At 44.6% G+C, this 18,685-nt stretch overlaps 1 protein-coding gene across 2 annotated transcripts in view; it reads left to right on the top strand.

Moving 5' to 3' along the window:
- The window catches only part of LOC121286181 (V-type proton ATPase 116 kDa subunit a2-like), a 56,941-nt gene that overhangs the window by 6,836 nt on the left and 31,420 nt on the right, over positions 1-18,685 (top strand). Inside the window, exons 1-5 of one of the 2 annotated variants that reach the window (XM_041203166.1) lie at positions 4,688-4,732; positions 7,596-7,693; positions 7,778-7,872; positions 12,243-12,380; positions 16,662-16,762. In XM_041203166.1, coding sequence (XP_041059100.1) covers positions 12,339-12,380; positions 16,662-16,762 — 143 coding nt within the window. In that variant the 5' untranslated portion in view covers positions 4,688-4,732; positions 7,596-7,693; positions 7,778-7,872; positions 12,243-12,338. Of the gene's footprint in view, positions 1-4,653; positions 4,733-7,595; positions 7,694-7,777; positions 7,873-12,242; positions 12,381-16,661; positions 16,763-18,685 lie in introns of those variants that run through there. The other variant, XM_041203165.1, reaches the window with a different exon arrangement.

The raw sequence follows: 18,685 nt of genomic DNA, 5'->3' as shown, positions 1-18,685 counted from the left end.
ACTTAAATACATTTACTATTCACCTCAGTTACACCTTATGGTAGTGAGCTTCATATTCTCACCATTTTTAAAAAATTCATTCATGGGATGTGGGCGTCATTGGCTGGGCCAGAATTTATTGCCCATCCCTAGCTGCCCTTGAGAAGGTGGTGGTGAGCTGCCTTCTTGAACCACTGCAGTCCATGTGGTATAGGTACACCCACAGTGCTGTTAGGAAGGGAATTCCAGGATTTTGACCTAGCGATAGTGAAGGAACGGTGATATATTTCCAAGTCAGGATGGTGAGTGGCTTGGAGGGAGCTTCCAGGTGGTGGTGTTCCTAGGTGGATTTGGAAGGTGCTGCCTAAGGAGCCTTGGTGCAATGCATCTTGTAGATGGTACACACTGCTTCTCCTGTGCATCGGTGGTGGAGAGAGTGGATGTGGTGCCAATCTAGCGGGCTGCTTTGTCCTGATTGGTATCAAGCTTCTTGAGTGTTGTGGGAGTTGCACTCATCCAGGCAAGTGGAGAGAACAAAGAACAAGAACAAAGGAAAGTACAGCACAGGAACAGGCCCTTCGGCCCTCCAAGCCTGCGCTGATCATATTGCCCATCAACTAAAACATTTTGCACTTCTGGGGTCCGTATCCCTCTATTCCCATCCTATTCATGTATTTGTCAAGCTGCCTGTTAAACACCACTATCGTACCTAATTACCACAGTGCCTAGCATGGGGCACGAACCCACGGCTAAGAGTCTTGTGTTCTACCAACTGAGCTAGCTGGGCAAGTTATTGAGAGTATTCCATCACGCTCCTGACTTGTGCCTTGTAGATGGTGGACTGGCTTTGGGGAGTCAGGAGGTGAGTTACTCACCGCAGGATTCCTAGCTTCTGACCTGCTCCTGTAGCTACAGTATTTATATGGCGAGTTCAGTTCAGTTTCTGGCCAATGGTAACCCCCAGGATGTTGATAGCGGGGGATTCACTGATGGTAATGCCATTGAATGTCAAGAGGTGATGGTTAGATTCTCTCTTGTTGGAGATGGTCATTGCCTGACACTTGTGTGGTGTGACTGTTACTTGCTACTTGTCAGCCCAAGCCTGGATATTGCCCAGGTCTTGCTGCATTTGTACATGGACTGCTTCAGTATCTGAGGAGTTGCGAATGGTGCTGAACATTGGGCAATCATCAGTGAACATCCCCACTTTAGACCTTATGATGAAAGGAAGGTCATTGATGAAGCAGCTGAAGATGGTTGGGCTGAGGACACCATGATCTGGCTAAAGACATTTTTCCTTAATTCCCTATTATGTTTATGAAGGACTATCTGAAATTACCCTAGTTCTGTCTCACCCACAAGTGGAAACATCATCTCTATGTCTGCCTTGTCTAATCCTTTGATTATTTTAAAGACCTCAGCCTTCTCTTTTCTAGAGAAAAGAGCCCCAACCTATTCAGTGTTTCTTGAGGCTTATAACTTCTCAGTTCTGGTCCCATCCTTGTAAACCTAAAGCTGCAGTGTTTGTTCCAGGTAGATCTTTTTTACATTTTTTTTTTCCGTTTAGTTAGTAACAGGACTAAAGGATTAATTACTCTGGGAAAACTATCTGAGATTGCTCTAGATGTTCAGAAATTTCGAACAGTAAATGTGGAAGGAAAGTATACATATCGTGACAGTTAGTGTGACTGACGGTTTAGTGAGTTAGTTTATCTGAATGAATAATCAAAATGGAAGGTAAGATAAGCTGTGGTCTCAATGTGCAGTTTAAAAACTATAGAAGTTACTAAATGGCAGCAGCTGTCCAGTTTCCATTCACATTGTCATGAGACCAGCACTGCTTCAGATGTAAAGCATTTTCCTCTAGTTGGTTGCAGGCTCTGAGTCTAACTTTTCTCTTTTCTCATATTGTATGTCTATGATTTCATTGTTACTGACAAAGCCACGACAACATCATGAAAAATAACACGGCCTATTTGTGATGGTTTAGCAACACCCTGTTCTTACACAGGTTTTGATTTACAGACCAGTGCCACCTATCATTACAAACACTAAAAAATGTTCCATTGTGCATGGGCTTTGCACGAACTTGCTGTGAGGATCAGGCCTGATGCCTCGTCTGGATGTGCACTGCTGGATGTGTGTAGACCTATGTGGCACTATCCTGGTGCTTTGTACTGAGAACAGCTCTGGAGAATAGTCACATGTTGTGAATTCGCTAACTTCCAGCTTGATTTTTGTGGCTCTTTCACAAAGGTGTAAACAACCCTGGGCATTTCTGTTGTATTTATTATGAGAAAGGTTAGGTTCTTTCTTTAGGGAATTAGTAATTGCGATTCTCCAGCATCAGGAGTTGTTTCTGTTCCTGGCTGTGGGCACTGGACACTGGTTACGTCCAGAACTGCAGCATCAGCAACGATATCCTATCACTTCTTTCTTTCTGTTTTTGACATTACCTCTCTGTACCTTCCATTTTGATTATTCATTCAGATAAAAAGGAAATTAAATTTAAATTATGCAACCGGTCATAAAATCATAATGTTCCAGCATAGAACCAGGCCTTTGATCCATCAAGTCTGTGCCAATACTTTTCTCCACCCAGTCTAATCCTGCTCACGCCCTCACTCCCCACACCCTTTAATATCCCACCCAGTCTAATCCCACTCTCCGCCTCACTCCCCACACCCTTTAATATCCCACCCAGTCTAATCCCCCTCTCCTCCCACCCTGTTTCTGTTAATACCCCTATTTTTTTTCAAGGAACTAAATATTTTTACTGAAATTGCTGTCCCAGCCCAGGCCCCTCTTGCTCACCTAACCTTGAATTTTGGTTGTTTTTAAATTTCCTTCCTATCTCCTCTCGTGCCCTCTCTGATCTCATCTTGCCCATTAGCCTGATTGCATTTCTGGGAAACATATTTGGAGGATTTTCTTTGTTAACGGTGCTAGATAAATGTGAGTAGTTGTTGTTTCAGCAATGGCATGGTCCAGAATAAAACAGTCCAACCCCAACATTGTATAAAATAATTCTTTCTCTCCAGGCAATGAATTATTTTTGTGGTTATTTTAAAACTTTAGAGTATAACCATCGGTCTGGACCAGCCTGCTGAATGGCTGAATGTAGACATTCCAGCACAGAAACAGACCACTCGATCCAACAGGTCGATGTTTCTGTTCCACATGAGCCTCTTCCCATCCCCCTTCAACTCACCCATCAATATATACTTCTATCATGTGCTTATCTAGCTTCCACTAAACTGCATCCATGCTAATCTCTTTAACCAATCAACATCCTCCAACTTTGACCTCTTGAGCATCCCTGATTTTAATCCCTCCACCATTGGTAGCCATGCCTTTAGCTACCTCGGCCCTAAGCTCTGGAATTCCTCCTCTTAAACCCCTCCACCTCTCTCCTGCTTAAAAGCTACCTCTTTGGCTGTGCTTTCAATCATTTTCTTTTACATTCATTCATGCAATGTGCCACTGGCTAGGCCAGCACTTATTGCCCATCCCTAATTACCCTTGAGAAGGCAGTGGCGAGCTGTTGTCTTGAACTGCTAGAGTCCGTGTGGTGTAGGTACACCCACAGTGCTGTTAGGGAGGGAGTTCTAGGGTTTTGACCCAGCGACAGTGAAGGAACGGCGATATATTTCCAAGTCAGGATAGTGAGTGGGTTGGAGGGGGACTTGCGGGTGGTAGTGTTCCCATGTGTCTGCTGCCCTTGTTCTAGGTGGTAGAGGTCCTGAGCTTGAGAAGTGCTGTCCTAATATCTCCTTATGTGACTCCATGCCAAATTTATGCTCCTTTTGAATCATTTTGGGAAATTTTTAATATGCTAAGGGCGCTGTTGGTGCAAGTTTTTGTGGTGAGAACTTCTGTATTCTCACCGCTCTCTGGGTAAAGAAGTTTCACTTGAATTCCCGATTGGATTTATTAATGAGCACCTTAAATTTATGGACCCTAGTTCAGGAATCCCCCAACTAGTGGAAATATCCTCTGTATATCTACTCTGTTGAACTCCTCCATATTCACAAAGACCTCCACCGGGTCACCTCTGAGCCCCCTCCTTTCCAGAGAAAAGAGCCCCAGGTTGTTCAATCTTTCCTGTTAGGTACAGCCTCTAGTTCTGGCATAATTCTATGAAATCTTTTTTGGTACTTTTCCACTGCCTCTATATCCTTTTTCTAATATGAAGATCAGAATGGTGTGCAGTAACTCCGAGCATGACCTGTTTCTGTGTTGCACACCTGATGTGCAGAGCAAGGTTCAGGGTGATCTTAGAGAAAGATTCAAGATCTTAAAGTGTGCCAACAAGATAAACATTAATATGTTTAACCAGAAGCATCTCCTTAAATTGGAAAGATGGAGTGTGAAAGATAAGATTTCTTTGCTTTAGACAGGAAGTGATGAATGTGTAGATTGAAATGTCCAGGATGATGTGAAGGTTACTTATAGCAGCAAACTCTGGAGGGCTGGATAAGTAACTGTACTGGCACCTTTAACCTTCAATTAACCCCCATTCAAGAAGCCAAGTGATACTAAATGGATATTTTATTAGGAAATTATTGTTTAAAGAAGCTAATTATTCAGCAATTTTGTAGATGATGGAATTTTGAATTGCCGCTGTACTTTATTCTGTTAATGGAACTAATCTCATTTACATTTCTACTTCAGCTCAATCCGAACGTCACAACCTTTCAGCGCAAATTTGTCAGTGAGATGAGGAGGTGTGAAGAAATGGAGAAAACTCTAGGTAGGTCAGAACAGGAGATTCATTTATATTCACAGATCATATTAAATTGAGTGATGCGCCCTTCAGGACTGCGAATAGTGTTTGCAATTTCTGATTTCCTTAAGTTGTGTCGACATTGTTTGAGTGGACGGATGGAATTAAATCCAGAGAAATTTGAGGTATTGCATTTGGGGAGGGCAAACAAAGCAAGGGAATACTCAATAAATTGGAGGATATTGAGAGGGGCTGAGGAAGTCAGAGACCTTGGAGTGCATGTCCACAGGTCCCTGAAGTTGGCAGGACAGGTGGATAAGGTGATAAAGAAAGCATATGGGACTGAATTTTCAGCTCAGTGGGTGGGTGCGATCAATGGGCCTGGGAGCGGTTGGGAAATGGACCACCGACCACGATCGGCCCCTGACTGGCTAATGAACGGCCAGCCAGCGTGAAGGGTGCGCTGATACAGTCAGCACTGCCTGGGCTGGGAGCTGGAAAAGGCCCTGTGCTGAAGTCAGTGTGGGCGCGGGGGAACATGGAATGAAAGATCCATGAAGGCAGAGAGCTGCTTCAGGGAGCTGAAGAATATAAATACAAAAAAAAAAAAGATTTTTAAAACTGGGAAAAAATGCCCATACGTCGGAAACAGCCACCTGAATATATGCAACATGAAAATTCTGTCCAAACATTTTTATTTTTTAAAATTTAATGACCTTGGATGAGGTTTCCTGAAAAATGCAAAGGCCGCCTGGCTGATTCGCTTGCTCACCAACCTTAAGGTTGGACAGACAGCAAACAATCCCAGTGAATTGTGCCGTTAATGGGCTTAATTGCCCTCTTAATTGTAGGCGGGTGCGCTTCCAAGTTTAGTGTGCGCCTGCCAACTGAAACATTGGGGCACTTGCCCGATGCCATCACGCTTTATTTTATGCGTCAGCGTGTTGGGTGCGAGCCTGCACACCCAGCGAGAAACTCTGTCCATGGAATGCTTTCCTTTATTGGACGAGGTATTGAATACAAAAGCAGGGATGTATTGCTGAAACTTTATAAAATGCTGGTTAGGCCACCGCTGGAATTTCGTATTCTGGTTACCACGTTATGGAAAGGACATAATTGCTCTGGGGAGAGAACAGAGGAGATTTACAAGAATGTTGCCAGGGCTTGAAAATTGCAGCTGTGAAGAAAGATTGGATAGACAAAGGGTTGTTTTCCTTACAACAGAGGAAGCTGAGGGGTGACCTAATTGAAGTGCACAAAATTATGAGGGGCTTAGATAGGGTGAACAGGAAAGACCTGTTTCCCCTACCTGGGGGGGTCAGTTACCAGGGGGCATAGATTTAAGGTGATTGGTAGAAGGATTAGAGGGGAAATGAGGAAAATCTTTTTCACCCAGAGGGTGGTGGGCGTCTGGAATTCACTGCCTAAATTGGTGGCTGAGGCTAAAATGCTCAACTCATTTAAAAGGTACCTTGGTTTGCAACTGAAGTAACCTGGAAGGCTACAGACCAGGGGCTGGAAAGTGGGATTTAAAATGAGCAACTAGCTTTTTTCTCTCTTTTTATGGCTGATGCAGACATGATGGGCTGAATGGCCTCTTTCTGCACCACAACCTTTCTATGGTTCTATGGTTATATTGGACATTGAGTGCCTGCTTCAACAAACCAGATTTCTACCCATCGCCTGCTCCTCCCCCTTAGGTGCCGTTAAAGGAGCCTTGGTAAGTTATTGCAGTGTATGTGTAGATGGCACACACTGCAGCCACTGTACGCTGGTGGTGGGAGGGCATGAATGTTTAAGAACAGGGTTGGGCCATCCAGACAAGCTGCATCCAGATGCACAGAATGATTTTGGCACAGAGGGAAGCCATTCAGCCAATCTAGCTTATGCTGACACACTGTGACAAGTAGCAGTCATTGAGTAGCAGAGAAAAGTTAATGTTATGGGATGGATGACAAGCTATTAAAAAGATTGTCCTTTTCCCAGGAATTAATTGGCATATTTACTGGGCAGCATTTCTACGTGTTACAAAGGAAATAGAGCTTTGAAAACTGCATATGTCAGTGTTTGGCTTTTGTTCTGTGTCTCTTGTTTGAACCGTTACTAACTGTGCTGTGATCGAAAAGCTGCTTTTTTTCTGACCTGAGTGTTTTTGCCTTGCGCTCTTTTTTGAATCATATTTAGGTTTTTGGTGGCACAGGATCTTAGCAGAATTGAATCCACCTTTTACACTGAGACTGTTTGCAGTTTAATGCCCTGCAGAGTGGCCTAGAATTGTTTAGTCCTGGTTAGAGATACAAGAAGAGATACTGAGGATATCTTCAGTTCCTCTTTAATTTGAACATGTGCTTTACCCCTTATCCATGTTGCCATGGTGATAAAAGAAGTACATGATTCATCTGTCGCTTCTGTAAGATGGTCTTTTGTTTGTTGTTTGATTGTCATTTCCTTTGAAAATCTAATTTTATTACATGCACTGTGCACTTAATAGACACAATGTTACAGACACGGAATTGAACAGGACTCACAATACAGAGTGGTGTCTGTTTCTCATGCAGAAAGAGAATTTATTTCTGCATTTATGTAGTGTCGTACTGTACCCTCGGCAGCCTCATACACATTTCACATCCATTGAGAGGGCTAGGCAGCTGGTGGCAGTGCAGTTCTCAGTTTTGTCAGCAGGAGCCTAGGATCACTCCGGCTTTCTCTTACCCCCACAAAATGGGAAGCACCATATCCTTCCCTTGTAGCCCCACCCCCATTGTTCGGATTGAGATTGTCTGTTGTGGGGAGTTGACTGGTGTGTTGCACTCTGTGCTGCAGCCTGCACCAGCAGCCTATTTATGGTGTCAGTATAAGATCAGAATAATTACTTTCTTCTGTGTTCCAGGTTATTTGTTGCAAGAAATTAAAAGGGCAGATATCTCTCTGATGGACAGTGAGGTAAATCCTGTTGCACCCTTGCCGAAACACGTTTTAAAAATACAAGTAAGTTCCTATTAAATACGGGTTCTTTATGGGCGAGATGCTTGTGATGTAAAGTTTATTTTATTTTCTCTCTTCATTTGGCAGCTCAGGAGAGTCGACAGAAAACAGTCAGCCGTGGTGGGGACACTGGTCAGATGACTTGTTCCTAGGTCTTCAGTGGCATTAGAAAACAGCAGCTGGTGCGCACACAACATTCAGACAGCCCTCCTTTAGCAAGCAGCATCTAGGATATTGGTCATATTATATAGTTTTGTTGTTGTGGTGCTAAATCTTTTGTCTCTTTACCAGAATTTACTGGCTAGGGATCCATGTCTCTGGTGTAATACAGTGGAGTGCCGATGTGTTATCATAGCCTGAAAATAAAAACACCAACATGTACCAGCCAATCACTGCAATGGTGACACCTGCCATTAACAGAGTAAAATTATAGAATTCACAGCATTGATGGCAGCCGTTTGGCCCATCATGCTGTGCTGTTGCTAGCTGCACTCTTACCCATTGCTCTGCCCTTTTTCCCTGTCTCCTTTGATATTATTGTCAATTCCTTAATCCGCTTCCCTTTTAAATAATGTGGGCTCTACCTGAATAACCACTTGTGGTAAACTATTCCTTGTAACAGCCTCTGTAAAAACATTTCTTCTGGTGTTTTGCTCTTGTCATAACCCTATGTCCCTTCGCTTTCACTTTTCCAATCAGTGGAAACATTTTCACTATTCAGCTTCTCAAAATCTTTTAGAAATTTGAAAACTTGTAATAAAACTTCCTTAACCTTCGTAGGAAAAAGTTCCAATTTTTCGAGTCTTTATGACTGTAAACTCCCATTCCTACTATTTCATTGAATCGTTTCTGTGCCCTTTCAGATGTCCTGCACAAATCCCACACACACCTCTTTAAAGCTCATACCGTGAATCACATTTTTAAATGGTCCTTTGTTATTGAATTTCCTCCCTTTTAAAGCTCACTGTATCTGTGCCCCTTTATCTGCCTGTGACTCAACTTTGAGTCTTACCATTTAGGATACTTGTCCTTTCACTTTTTTTCTTAAAATTACTAACGACATCACGTTTTGTATGTTGAACATCAGTTGCTGCCTATCTGCTCGCTTTAGCAAGCTGTCCACGTGTTCTCTTGGCCTCCTATATTCATCTCCAGTTTTCTAGTGTTTCTTACTTATCATCACTAGCAAATGACACTAACATTGCTCTTGTGTCTTTGTTTAAAAAATATACAAGAATGAATAAACAGGAGAACTTGCATTTATATAGTGTTTTTATTACCCAAGGACATCTCAAAGTGTCTTACAGCCAATGAAATACTTTTGAAGCACACTTTTGGAAAGGTGGGAAACACGGCTGCCAGCTTGGACGTAGCAGTTCCCACAAACTGCAGTGGACCACGTGACCAGTTAATGGGTTTAATGACATTGGTTGAGGGATAAATGTTGACCAGGACACTGGGAGAGCTCATCCACTTTTCAGTTTAATGCCGTTGGTCTTTTACGTTCAACTGAGAGGACAGATACAGGGCTTGTTTAATGTTAACGTCTGTAGGACGGTGCCCTTGACAATACAGTACTCTCTCAGTACTGCACTGAAATATCAATCTGGGTTATATGTCCAAACTCCAGTGTGAGACCCAAACCTAAAGCCTTCTGCCTCAGAGGTAAGAATGCTACCACCTGGAATACAAATGATAGAAGATGGTCCAGGGCAGATCTTTTGGATATATCACATCCTGCCAATCTGAAAAACATCCCTTTATCCCAGTATTTACTTTCAGCCCCATATCTTCCAATCTTTCTGTCCGTATGGCAATGCTACCTTTCATTCCACGTGCCTCATTTTTTTTGCAATAATCTTCTTATGTGGCACCTTATCAAGTACCTTCATAAAAGTCAAATACATCAATCATCTTGCCTTACAGGTACACTATCTTTGAAGTGAGTTAGTCAAACATGGCTGGTACTTTGCAGCTGTATGCAGACTATTCCTGATTGAACATTTCCTTTCTAATTATTCACTAATTTCACCCCTGAGCAGGACATTACTCAGTTGAGATAAGACAAATTGGCCAATAACTTCATGACTTATTCTTTTTCACTTTCTGAAAAAAGTGGAATATTTAACACCTGCCTGTTCATTGGCACGATTCCCATTTCTTAAGTTCTTTGGGAATTTATGTTTAGTGGCACTGTTATTTCCTTCAGAATTCTGGGATGAATATTGTGTGGGCCGAATGGCCTGTTATCTTCTGTAAATAGTGTTTGTTTAAGGATTTATCTACACATTTCTCATAAGGTTTGGAGAAGGAGTTGACAATAACCTGGAGCCCAGTTTGAGTGAGCACACACGCACACACAAGTATTATCTGCGGACTGAATCTCATGACTGAGTTTGGAGTCGTTTTGGTTTTGGACTGAAGGCAGCGTAGGTTGAATAGTTTCCCATCTGTTCTCTAGATTATCTCCAAGTGAACTGTAGTATTGCAGCGAGGAGAATGGGGATGAGACTTGGTGCAATGACACAGCCTTGTTTGATCCCAGTCTTCTCTGAGATAGAGTCTGGGATGGTTCCATTGGTGAGGATCACAGCTTATATGTTATCGTGGATTAGGAAGAGGATGGTGACAAATTTCTGAGAGCGGCCAATTTTGGGTAGGATACTGCATAATTCTTCGCTGTTGACAGAGTTAGAGGCTTTCGTGAGATTGAAAAGGGCCATGTTCAGCAGTTGGTGCTGTTGTCTATGAGAAAATGGACCTTTAACTAAACACCTGGAAAGAAAATGACCTTTTCCAATCAGCTCCGATAGCACAACACCTCCCCTCCCTTGATTAAGATCAACGCCGAGATCCAGGAAAATGTGGAGCACTTTGCATATCTTGGGAGGCTCCTCTCGATGAAGGCATAGATGACAAAATTCTGGGGAATGTTAAATGGATCCATTGCCTCCAATGTGCCAGCTTAGTCTTTGGCTAACTGAGGAAAAGGATATTTGAGGGCAAGGATCTCAAACCCGAGACTAAGATTGTAGTTTACCGGGCAGCAGTGACCCCTGCGCTCCTATATGCTTCGGAGACTTGGATAACTTGCACAGGCACCCCAAAGCACTGAAGTACCACCAGCAGTGCCTTTGCAGGATCCTCCAAATCCGGTGGCAGAAAAAGCAGTTTGAAAACAGTGTCCAAGCCAACTTGCCCAGCATCGAGGCGCTAATCACTCAAAACCACTCAAAATCTACTGAGTGGGGCGTGTTGCTCGTATGCCTACACCACACTCCCGAAGCATCTGTCCAATTCTAAACACTCCTGTGGCAGGGGACTCCCAGGAGGACAACAGAAACACTTCAGGAATGTGCCTAAAATATCCCTGAGGTCAAATGTATCCTCTGACTCATGGTAGTCCCTGACTTGTGACCAAGCAAAATGAAGAAAGTTCAATCAAAAAGGCACCAAACTCATCGAGAGACTCCATTGGGAAGCAGAGGCAAAGTCAAGGCATCGGAGAGAGTGCACAAACGTCCGAACAACCCATCCACCCAATCATCCAAGCACCACCTTCCCTGGATGCAGCAGATCACACACCAGACTTATCGGCTATTTCAGAACCCATCAAACTGGAATGGAAGCAAGTCATCCTCAATCTCAAGGGACTGCCTAAGAAGATCTCCACATCCCCCTTGTTATTGGTTGGTTGACTATGGTTAAAGATTCATGGGTGATGAGCATTGTTTGATTAAGGACTAAGCCCATATAAAGAGAGTCAGCTGGGACACTGGGTTAGTAGTTAGGAGGCAAAGATTTGTAATGCATCCTGTGAATAAACCTACTAACAAGGAAAAAGATCTGTGTCTTGTTTTGTACTTCACCATCTGGCTTGGATCCATTTAACATTCCCCGGGCACTGCACAGTCCCAGTATTATTTTACTATGTTGCATAGCATGTATTAATTACCCCTGCCATCTCCTCACCCAAGTACAAAATGGCCCTTTCATCTGTAAATGAGGCCACACTTTAATTATTTTTGATGCAATTAAAAGTCTTTTCTATTTCCCTTTATGTTGAGTGCTGGATTTCTTTGGCAGCCTCTACAATCCTGCCTAATTTCTATTCCTGATTCCTTTCTATATCTTTTTATTATGTTCAGTTTTTTGCAGTATATTATGCCTATCACTCTCCATCATGTGTGTTTTTTTTAGAGCTCATTTTTGTCTGGCCTTTCTATTTACCTCTGATGCCTGTCTTTGCCACATTCTCTTCTAGTCAGGAAGTATTGTATCTGCACCTTAACTATTTCATATTCATCATCCAGTTCAGTGTCATAACTCCTTCACAGAGGCTTCAATAAATGTGAAGGCACAAAATAATTAATTGTGTAGTGATTGTGTAAGTAACACTAACGTTCTCTGAGCAGGAAGTGGGAAGCCAACTTTGTTGAAATAACATGAGATTTTTGGGATGAAACCAGGTTAACAGCACATGCTGCAGGTAATAATGAGAGCTATCACTGGGAATACTGCTTCACCCTGTCCATCTGTTTGGTTTTTTAAGGAGCAGCTTCAGCAGCTAGAAGCAGAGTTGAGAGAAGTGACCAAAAACAAGGAAACTCTGAAGAAAAATTTTCTGGAACTGACCGAGTACAATCACATGCTGAGAGTAACCCAGAATTTTGTGAAAAGAACTTCAGAGGTGAGTGACTGTTAGAGATTTGGGCTGAATTCTAAATTTCGCATCAGAAAGTTATGTTGTTGTATCATTTGATTGAAAGCTCTTGTTTCATTTTTGCAAAGTTGAAAGCTGGGTTCTGAAAAAGAGTCATATTCAGCTCGAAGCATGAATTCTGTTCCACTTTCTACAGATGTTGCCAGACCTGCTGAGTATTTGCAGTGTTTCCTGTTTTAATTTAAATTCCCAGCATTTGCAGTATTTTGCTTTTGTTAGAAAGTTGGGTTCGATTTCCCCCAATTATCTACGTCTAACCTTGAGTTAGTATGAAGGCCAGAGAGCTATGATTTTGGGCTTTAACTAGTTTCTTGGCCCTTGCTGTGTTTGAGTGCATTTTTTGACACCCTGTCACCAACAAGTTAGTTGATATGGATTTGAAATGGATTATTGGAATGTGACAGCTGGCTCTCAGTTCCTTGGGTTTCAGCAATCTGACCTGAGAACTGACGTTGCCCTGGGACTTGTTTACCTTTTTAGTTACAACAATGTTATAGTAACAAAGCTATCAAATGTTAGGAATAGTTTTATTGTAATAACCATAAACTACAAAAAAGGAACATTTTAAAACTTGAAGTAAAAGATTATCTCTCTGTAATTGTTTTTGTTCTCCTGCGTTGTCCTCTCTTTGAGTAGGCCTCCTAAAGTATCAGCTGAGCCTCAGTGGGTAGCGCTCTTGCCTCTGAGTCAGAGGTCGTGGATTCAAGCTTCACCAGACTCTAGCACATAATTCATGCTGACACTCAGGAGTGCAGCACTGAGGGACTGCTGTATTGTTGAAAGAGCTATCTTGGGAATGGGACATTAATATGAGACCTGTCTGCTGCCTCGGACTGGGTCTGAATCCCACACTGGGAACTGTACCAAATCCACCTATTGGTTTCAGTCTGCCTATTTCTGCCTCTATGACGTTACCTGACTCCACCTGTGCCTCAGCTCACCAGTTGCCTCATCCATGACTTTGTTACCTCTAGAATTAACTGTTCTAATACACTTTTGTTCAGCCTTCCATGCTTTATCCTCCATAAACTTGGAGTTATGTAAAGCTCTGCTGTCCATGTCCTAACTTGCATCCTGTCCACCCATCACCCCTGTGCTCACTGACAAGCAGGGGGTCCTGGATAAGCAATAATTTGTTTTTTGAATACTCATTCCTTGCTTTCCAAACTCTTCGTGGCCTCAGCTCTCCCTATTAGTGTAATCTCCTCCAGCCCCACAATCTTTAGAAACATCTGCACTCCTCCAATTCTGGACTCTTGTGCATCCCTGGTTTTCATTGCTTCACCAGCACTGAAGACGTGCTCCAGAACTTGCCGCACCCCTAGCCAAGCTGTTCCAGTGGAGCTGTAACACTGGCATCTACCCGGCTATGTGAAATTTGCCCAGGTATTTCCTGTACACACAAAGCAGGGCAAATCTAACCTGGCCAATTCCTGCCCCACCAGTCTACGCTCCATCATCAGTAAAGTAATGGAAGGGGACATCAACAGTGCTATCAAGCAGTACTTGCTTAATAACCTGCTCATTGACACCCAGTTTGGGTTCCGCCAGGACTATTCAGCTCCTGACCTCATTACAGCCTTGGTTCAAACATGGACAAAAGAGCTGAACTCACAAAGTGAGGTGAGAGTGACTATGCTTGACATCAAAGCCACATTTGACCGAGTGTGGCATCAAGGAGCCCGAGAAAAATGGGAATCGGTGTGGGGGTTGCTCTCTACTGGTTGGAGTCGTACCTAACATAAAGGAAGATGGATTAGCAAGACCTGGACAATATCTGGGTTTGGTCTTGCTGCTTTTGGACATGAACTGCTTCAGTATCTGAGGAGTCACGAATGGTGCTGAACATTGTGCAATCATCAGCGAACATCCCCACTTCTGACCTTATGATGGAAGGAAGGTCATTGATGAAGCAGCTGAAGATGGTTGGGCCGAGGACACTACCCTGAGGAACTCCTGCAGTGACGTCCTAGAGCTGAGATGACTGACCTCCAACGACCACAACCATTTTCCTTTGTGCTCAGTATGATTCCAACCAGTCGAGAGTTCCCTGCACCCCCCCTCCACCCGATTCCCATTGATTCCTGTTTTGCTAGGGCTTCTTGAGTGGCAAGTAACATTTGCGCCACACAAGTGCCAGGCAATGACCATTTCCAATAAAAGAGAATCTAACCATCGCCCCTTGACATTCAATGGCATTACCATCTTTGAATTTCCCACAATCAGCATCCTGGGGGTTACTATTGACCAGAAACTGAACTGGACTAGCCATATAAATACTGTGGCTACAAGAGCAGGTCAGAGGCTAGGATTCGTCCGACGAGTAACTCACCTCCTGACTCCCGAAAGCCTGTCCACCATCTACAATGCACAAGTCAGGAGTGTGATAGAATACTCCCCACTTGACTGGATGAGTGCAGCTCCTACAACACTCAAGAAGCTTGACACCATCCAGGACAAAGCAGCCCGCTTGATTGGCACCACATCCACAAACATTCACTCCCTCCACCACCAATGCACAGTAGCAGCAGTGTGTACCATCTACAAGATGCACTGCAGGAATTCACCAAGGCTCCTTAGACAGCACCTTCCAAGCCCACGACCACTGCCATCTAGAAGGACAAGGGCAGCAGATAGATGGAAACATCATCACCTGGAAGTTCCCCTCCAAGTCACTCACCATCCAGACTTGGAAATATATCACCGTTCCTTCACTGTCACTGGGTCAAAATCCTGGAACTCCCTTCCTAACAGCACTGTGGGTGTACCTACACTACATGCACTGCAGCGGTTCAAGAAGGCAGCTCACCGCCACCTTCTCAAGGGTAACTAGGGATGGGCAATAAATGCTGGCCCAGCCAGTGAAGCCCACATCCCGTGAATGACTAAAAAAGAACCATTGGCAGCTGTGCCTTCAGCTGCCTTGGCCCTAAACTCTGGAATTCCCTCCCTAAGCCTCTCAGCTTCTTTTGTCTCTTTTTTGACACAGTTTTAAAAACATACCTCTTTGACTAAGCTTTTGGTCACCTGTCGATCTCCTTACGTGGCTCGGTGTCAGATTTTGTTTGATGTTTCTGTGAAGCATCTTGGGATGCTTTACTATGTTAAAGGTACTATATAAATATAAGTTGTTGTTGTTTCAGTCACTGTTGTAACATATACGCAGATACAGGAGCCAATGTGAGCACAGCAAAGCCCTACTGGCACTAATGAGCAGTTGATGTGTTCCAGTGAGGAATACAGTACACTGGGAGAACTCCCTTGGTGTCTGCAGAGTGGTGTAGAGATATGGATTTTCACCCTGGGTAGGATCCTGATGTTAACTGTTGGAGATGTTGTATTGAAGGCTAAGGGATTCTTCAGAGGAACAGAAAAACAATTGAGCTAGTTTCCCTTAGATAGCTCTCTCTTCTCCTGGCCGTCTCTGTAAATCTTCTGGTGCTGTCGCTCAAGGAATGGCTTGGGGTTCCTCCTGGAGAAGGTAAATGGGAGAAGGTTTGCAAAAGTGAAACCTCCTCATAAACATCTCCACTTCTTCTTTGTTTCTGACTGTATTTTGATGTTCCAAACAGTTAGTCTAATTCTTTGGCGTTGAATATTTTTTGAGCCATTTTGTCATTGCTGATAGATATTTAGTCTTTAAAAATCTAAAATGCAGGTGATGATTTCACAGGTTCAGAATTGCTAATTTACCACTTTAACAAAAGAACCAGCCTTGGTGAAATATCACTTTATATTCCATATCACAAAACTTATTTAGCTTATATTTAAACATTGTTTCTGTTTGAGAAGGGACCTTGTGTTCTGAATAATCAGAACTGCAATGAGACTGTAAAATCCAAAACTCTGCCTCAGTGAAAAATGAAACTAACTACAGAAAATATGCAGCAGGTCTGACACAGAGTGTAAAAGACTTATTTTAAAGCAACTTTCAGCAAGACAGGTTAAAAAGCAACTGCAGCCTAGGCAACAGCTTGGAGCTGCAGTGATGATGAATTGTCTGCTTTTGAAGTTAAAGAATGCAAATCAGAACTCAAACAGGAAAATGAGCTGCCCCCAAAATGGCCCCCTGCAAAATGGGGAAACTCTAGCCCTAAGTATAAACCTTTCTTCAGAATAGAAATAATATTGAGTAGGGTCCATGAGGGGCCCAGTCTGTGGAAGGAGGGGAATTGTTGGTCAAACTGCTTTTTCTCAACTGCATGTTTCTTCTGATGATCTTTGAAATGTTAATTTTTCTCTCTTTAGCTTGATCTTTCCCACCAAACTCAATTCGAGGAATTTCCTTCTTTGGATAAAGAGCCGCTAATGGATTCTACGAATATGCAGCGACTTGGAGCTAAATTAGGGTATGTTAATGCACCTGGTTTGTCAGCTGTGTCACTCCTTCTGTTATCTAGCACCAAAAAAATTGAATTATCGATATATGTGAATTACACAATTTAGAATTATGAGTAGACTTAGTTGGAAACCAGTTTAATTCTTTGAGAGTACGTGGCCATCGCTGGCAAGGCCAGCGTTTCTTGTCCATCCCTAATTGCCCTTGAATTGAGTGGCTTGTTTGGCCATTTCTGAGGGTCAACCATATTGCTGTAGATCTGGGGTCATATGGAGGCCAGACCAAGTAAAGGCGGCAGATTTCCTTCCCTAAAGGATATTAGTGAACCAGATGGGTTTTCACGACAATGAATGGTATTTTCATGGTCACCATTACTGAGACTAGCTTTCTGTTCTAGATTTATTAGTTGAATTCAAATTCCACTAGCTGCTGTGGTGGGATTTGAACCGGTGTCCCCAGAGTGTTAGCCTGGGTCCCTGGATTACTCGGCCAGTGAGATTACCACCTCACCACTGTCTCCCCTAAACTCAGTAAGGACAGGAGTGATGATGATGATTGTGTGGGAGAGCATACTGGCAGCAGAGCTTTGGGTGAGCTGAATGTATGGTAGGTGTAGGGCTGGGCTGACTGAGGCACTGTCCCTAGAGCATTCATTCTGTGAACACCTTGTGCATTGTTATGTTTACGGTAGCTTGAGTTGGAATACTTCAGTGTATGTTCCAGAAAAATCATTAGAATATCAGCAGCGTTTTCCCCACATTGTTTAAAGTGTTTTAAAGGGATACTAGTACCTTTTTAAAAAAAAACTCACGGTGACCGTTTCTTTTTTTGCCTGTTCTTGGTGTATGTGGTTTTCTCTCCTTCAACTTCGCCTGCCCTCTGCCTGCCCTCCACCCCTCTGCCTGCCCTCCACCCCTCTGCCTGCCCTCCACCCCTCTGCCTGCCCTCCACCCCTCTGCCTGCCCTCCACCCCTCAGCCTGCCCTCCGCCCCTCTGCCTGCCCTCCGCCCCTCTGCCTGCCCTCCACCCCTCTGCCTGCCCTCCACCCCTCTGCCTGCCCTCCACCCCTCTGCCTGCCCTCCGCCCCTCTGCCTGCCCTCCGCCCCTCTGCCTGCCCTCCGCCCCTCTGCCTGCCCTCCACCCCTCTGCCTGCCCTCCACCCCTCTGCCTGCCCTCCACCCCTCTGCCTGCCCTCCACCCCTCTGCCTGCCCTCCGCCCCTCTGCCTGCCCTCCGCCCCTCTGCCTGCCCTCCGCCCCTCTGCCTGCCCTCCACCCTCTGCCTGCCCCTCTGCCTGCCCTCCGCCCCTCTGCCTGCCCTCCGCTTGCCCTCCGCCCCTCTGCCTGCCCTCCGCCCCTCTGCCTGCCCTCCGCCCCTCTGCCTGCCCTCCGCCCCTCTGCCTGCCCTCCGCCCCTCTGCCTGCCCTCCGCCCCTCTGCCTGCCCTCCGCCCCTCTGCCTGCCCTCCGCCCCTCTGCCTGCCCTCCGCCCCTCTGCCTGCCCTCCGCCCCTCTGCCTGCCCTTCACCCCTCTGCCTGCCCTCCACCCCTCTTGCCTGCCCTCCACCCCTCTTGCCTGCCCTCCGTCCACCCTCCACCCCTCTGCCTGTCCTCCGCCTACCCTCCACCCCTCTTGTCTGCCCTCCACCCCTCTGCCTGCTGTCCCCCTACCCTCCACCCCTCTTGCCTGCCCTCCACCCCTCTGCCTGCTGTCTGCCTACCTTCTTTGATGACTAGACTTTCATTTCCCTCTTTACTCCCGCTTTGTGTTTTTTTTTCTTATTCACGGGATGTGGGCTTCGCTGGCTGGGCCAGCATTTATTGCCCATCCCTAGTTACCCTTGAGAAGGTGGCGGTGAGCTGCCTTCTTGAACCGCTGCAGTGCATGTGGTGTAGGTACACCCACAGTGTTGTTAGGAAGGGAGTTCCAGGATTTT

Source organism: Carcharodon carcharias, chromosome 13, assembly GCF_017639515.1.
Source record: "Carcharodon carcharias isolate sCarCar2 chromosome 13, sCarCar2.pri, whole genome shotgun sequence".
NCBI lineage: Eukaryota > Metazoa > Chordata > Chondrichthyes > Lamniformes > Lamnidae > Carcharodon > Carcharodon carcharias.
This window is presented reverse-complemented; position numbering and strand designations above follow the sequence as displayed.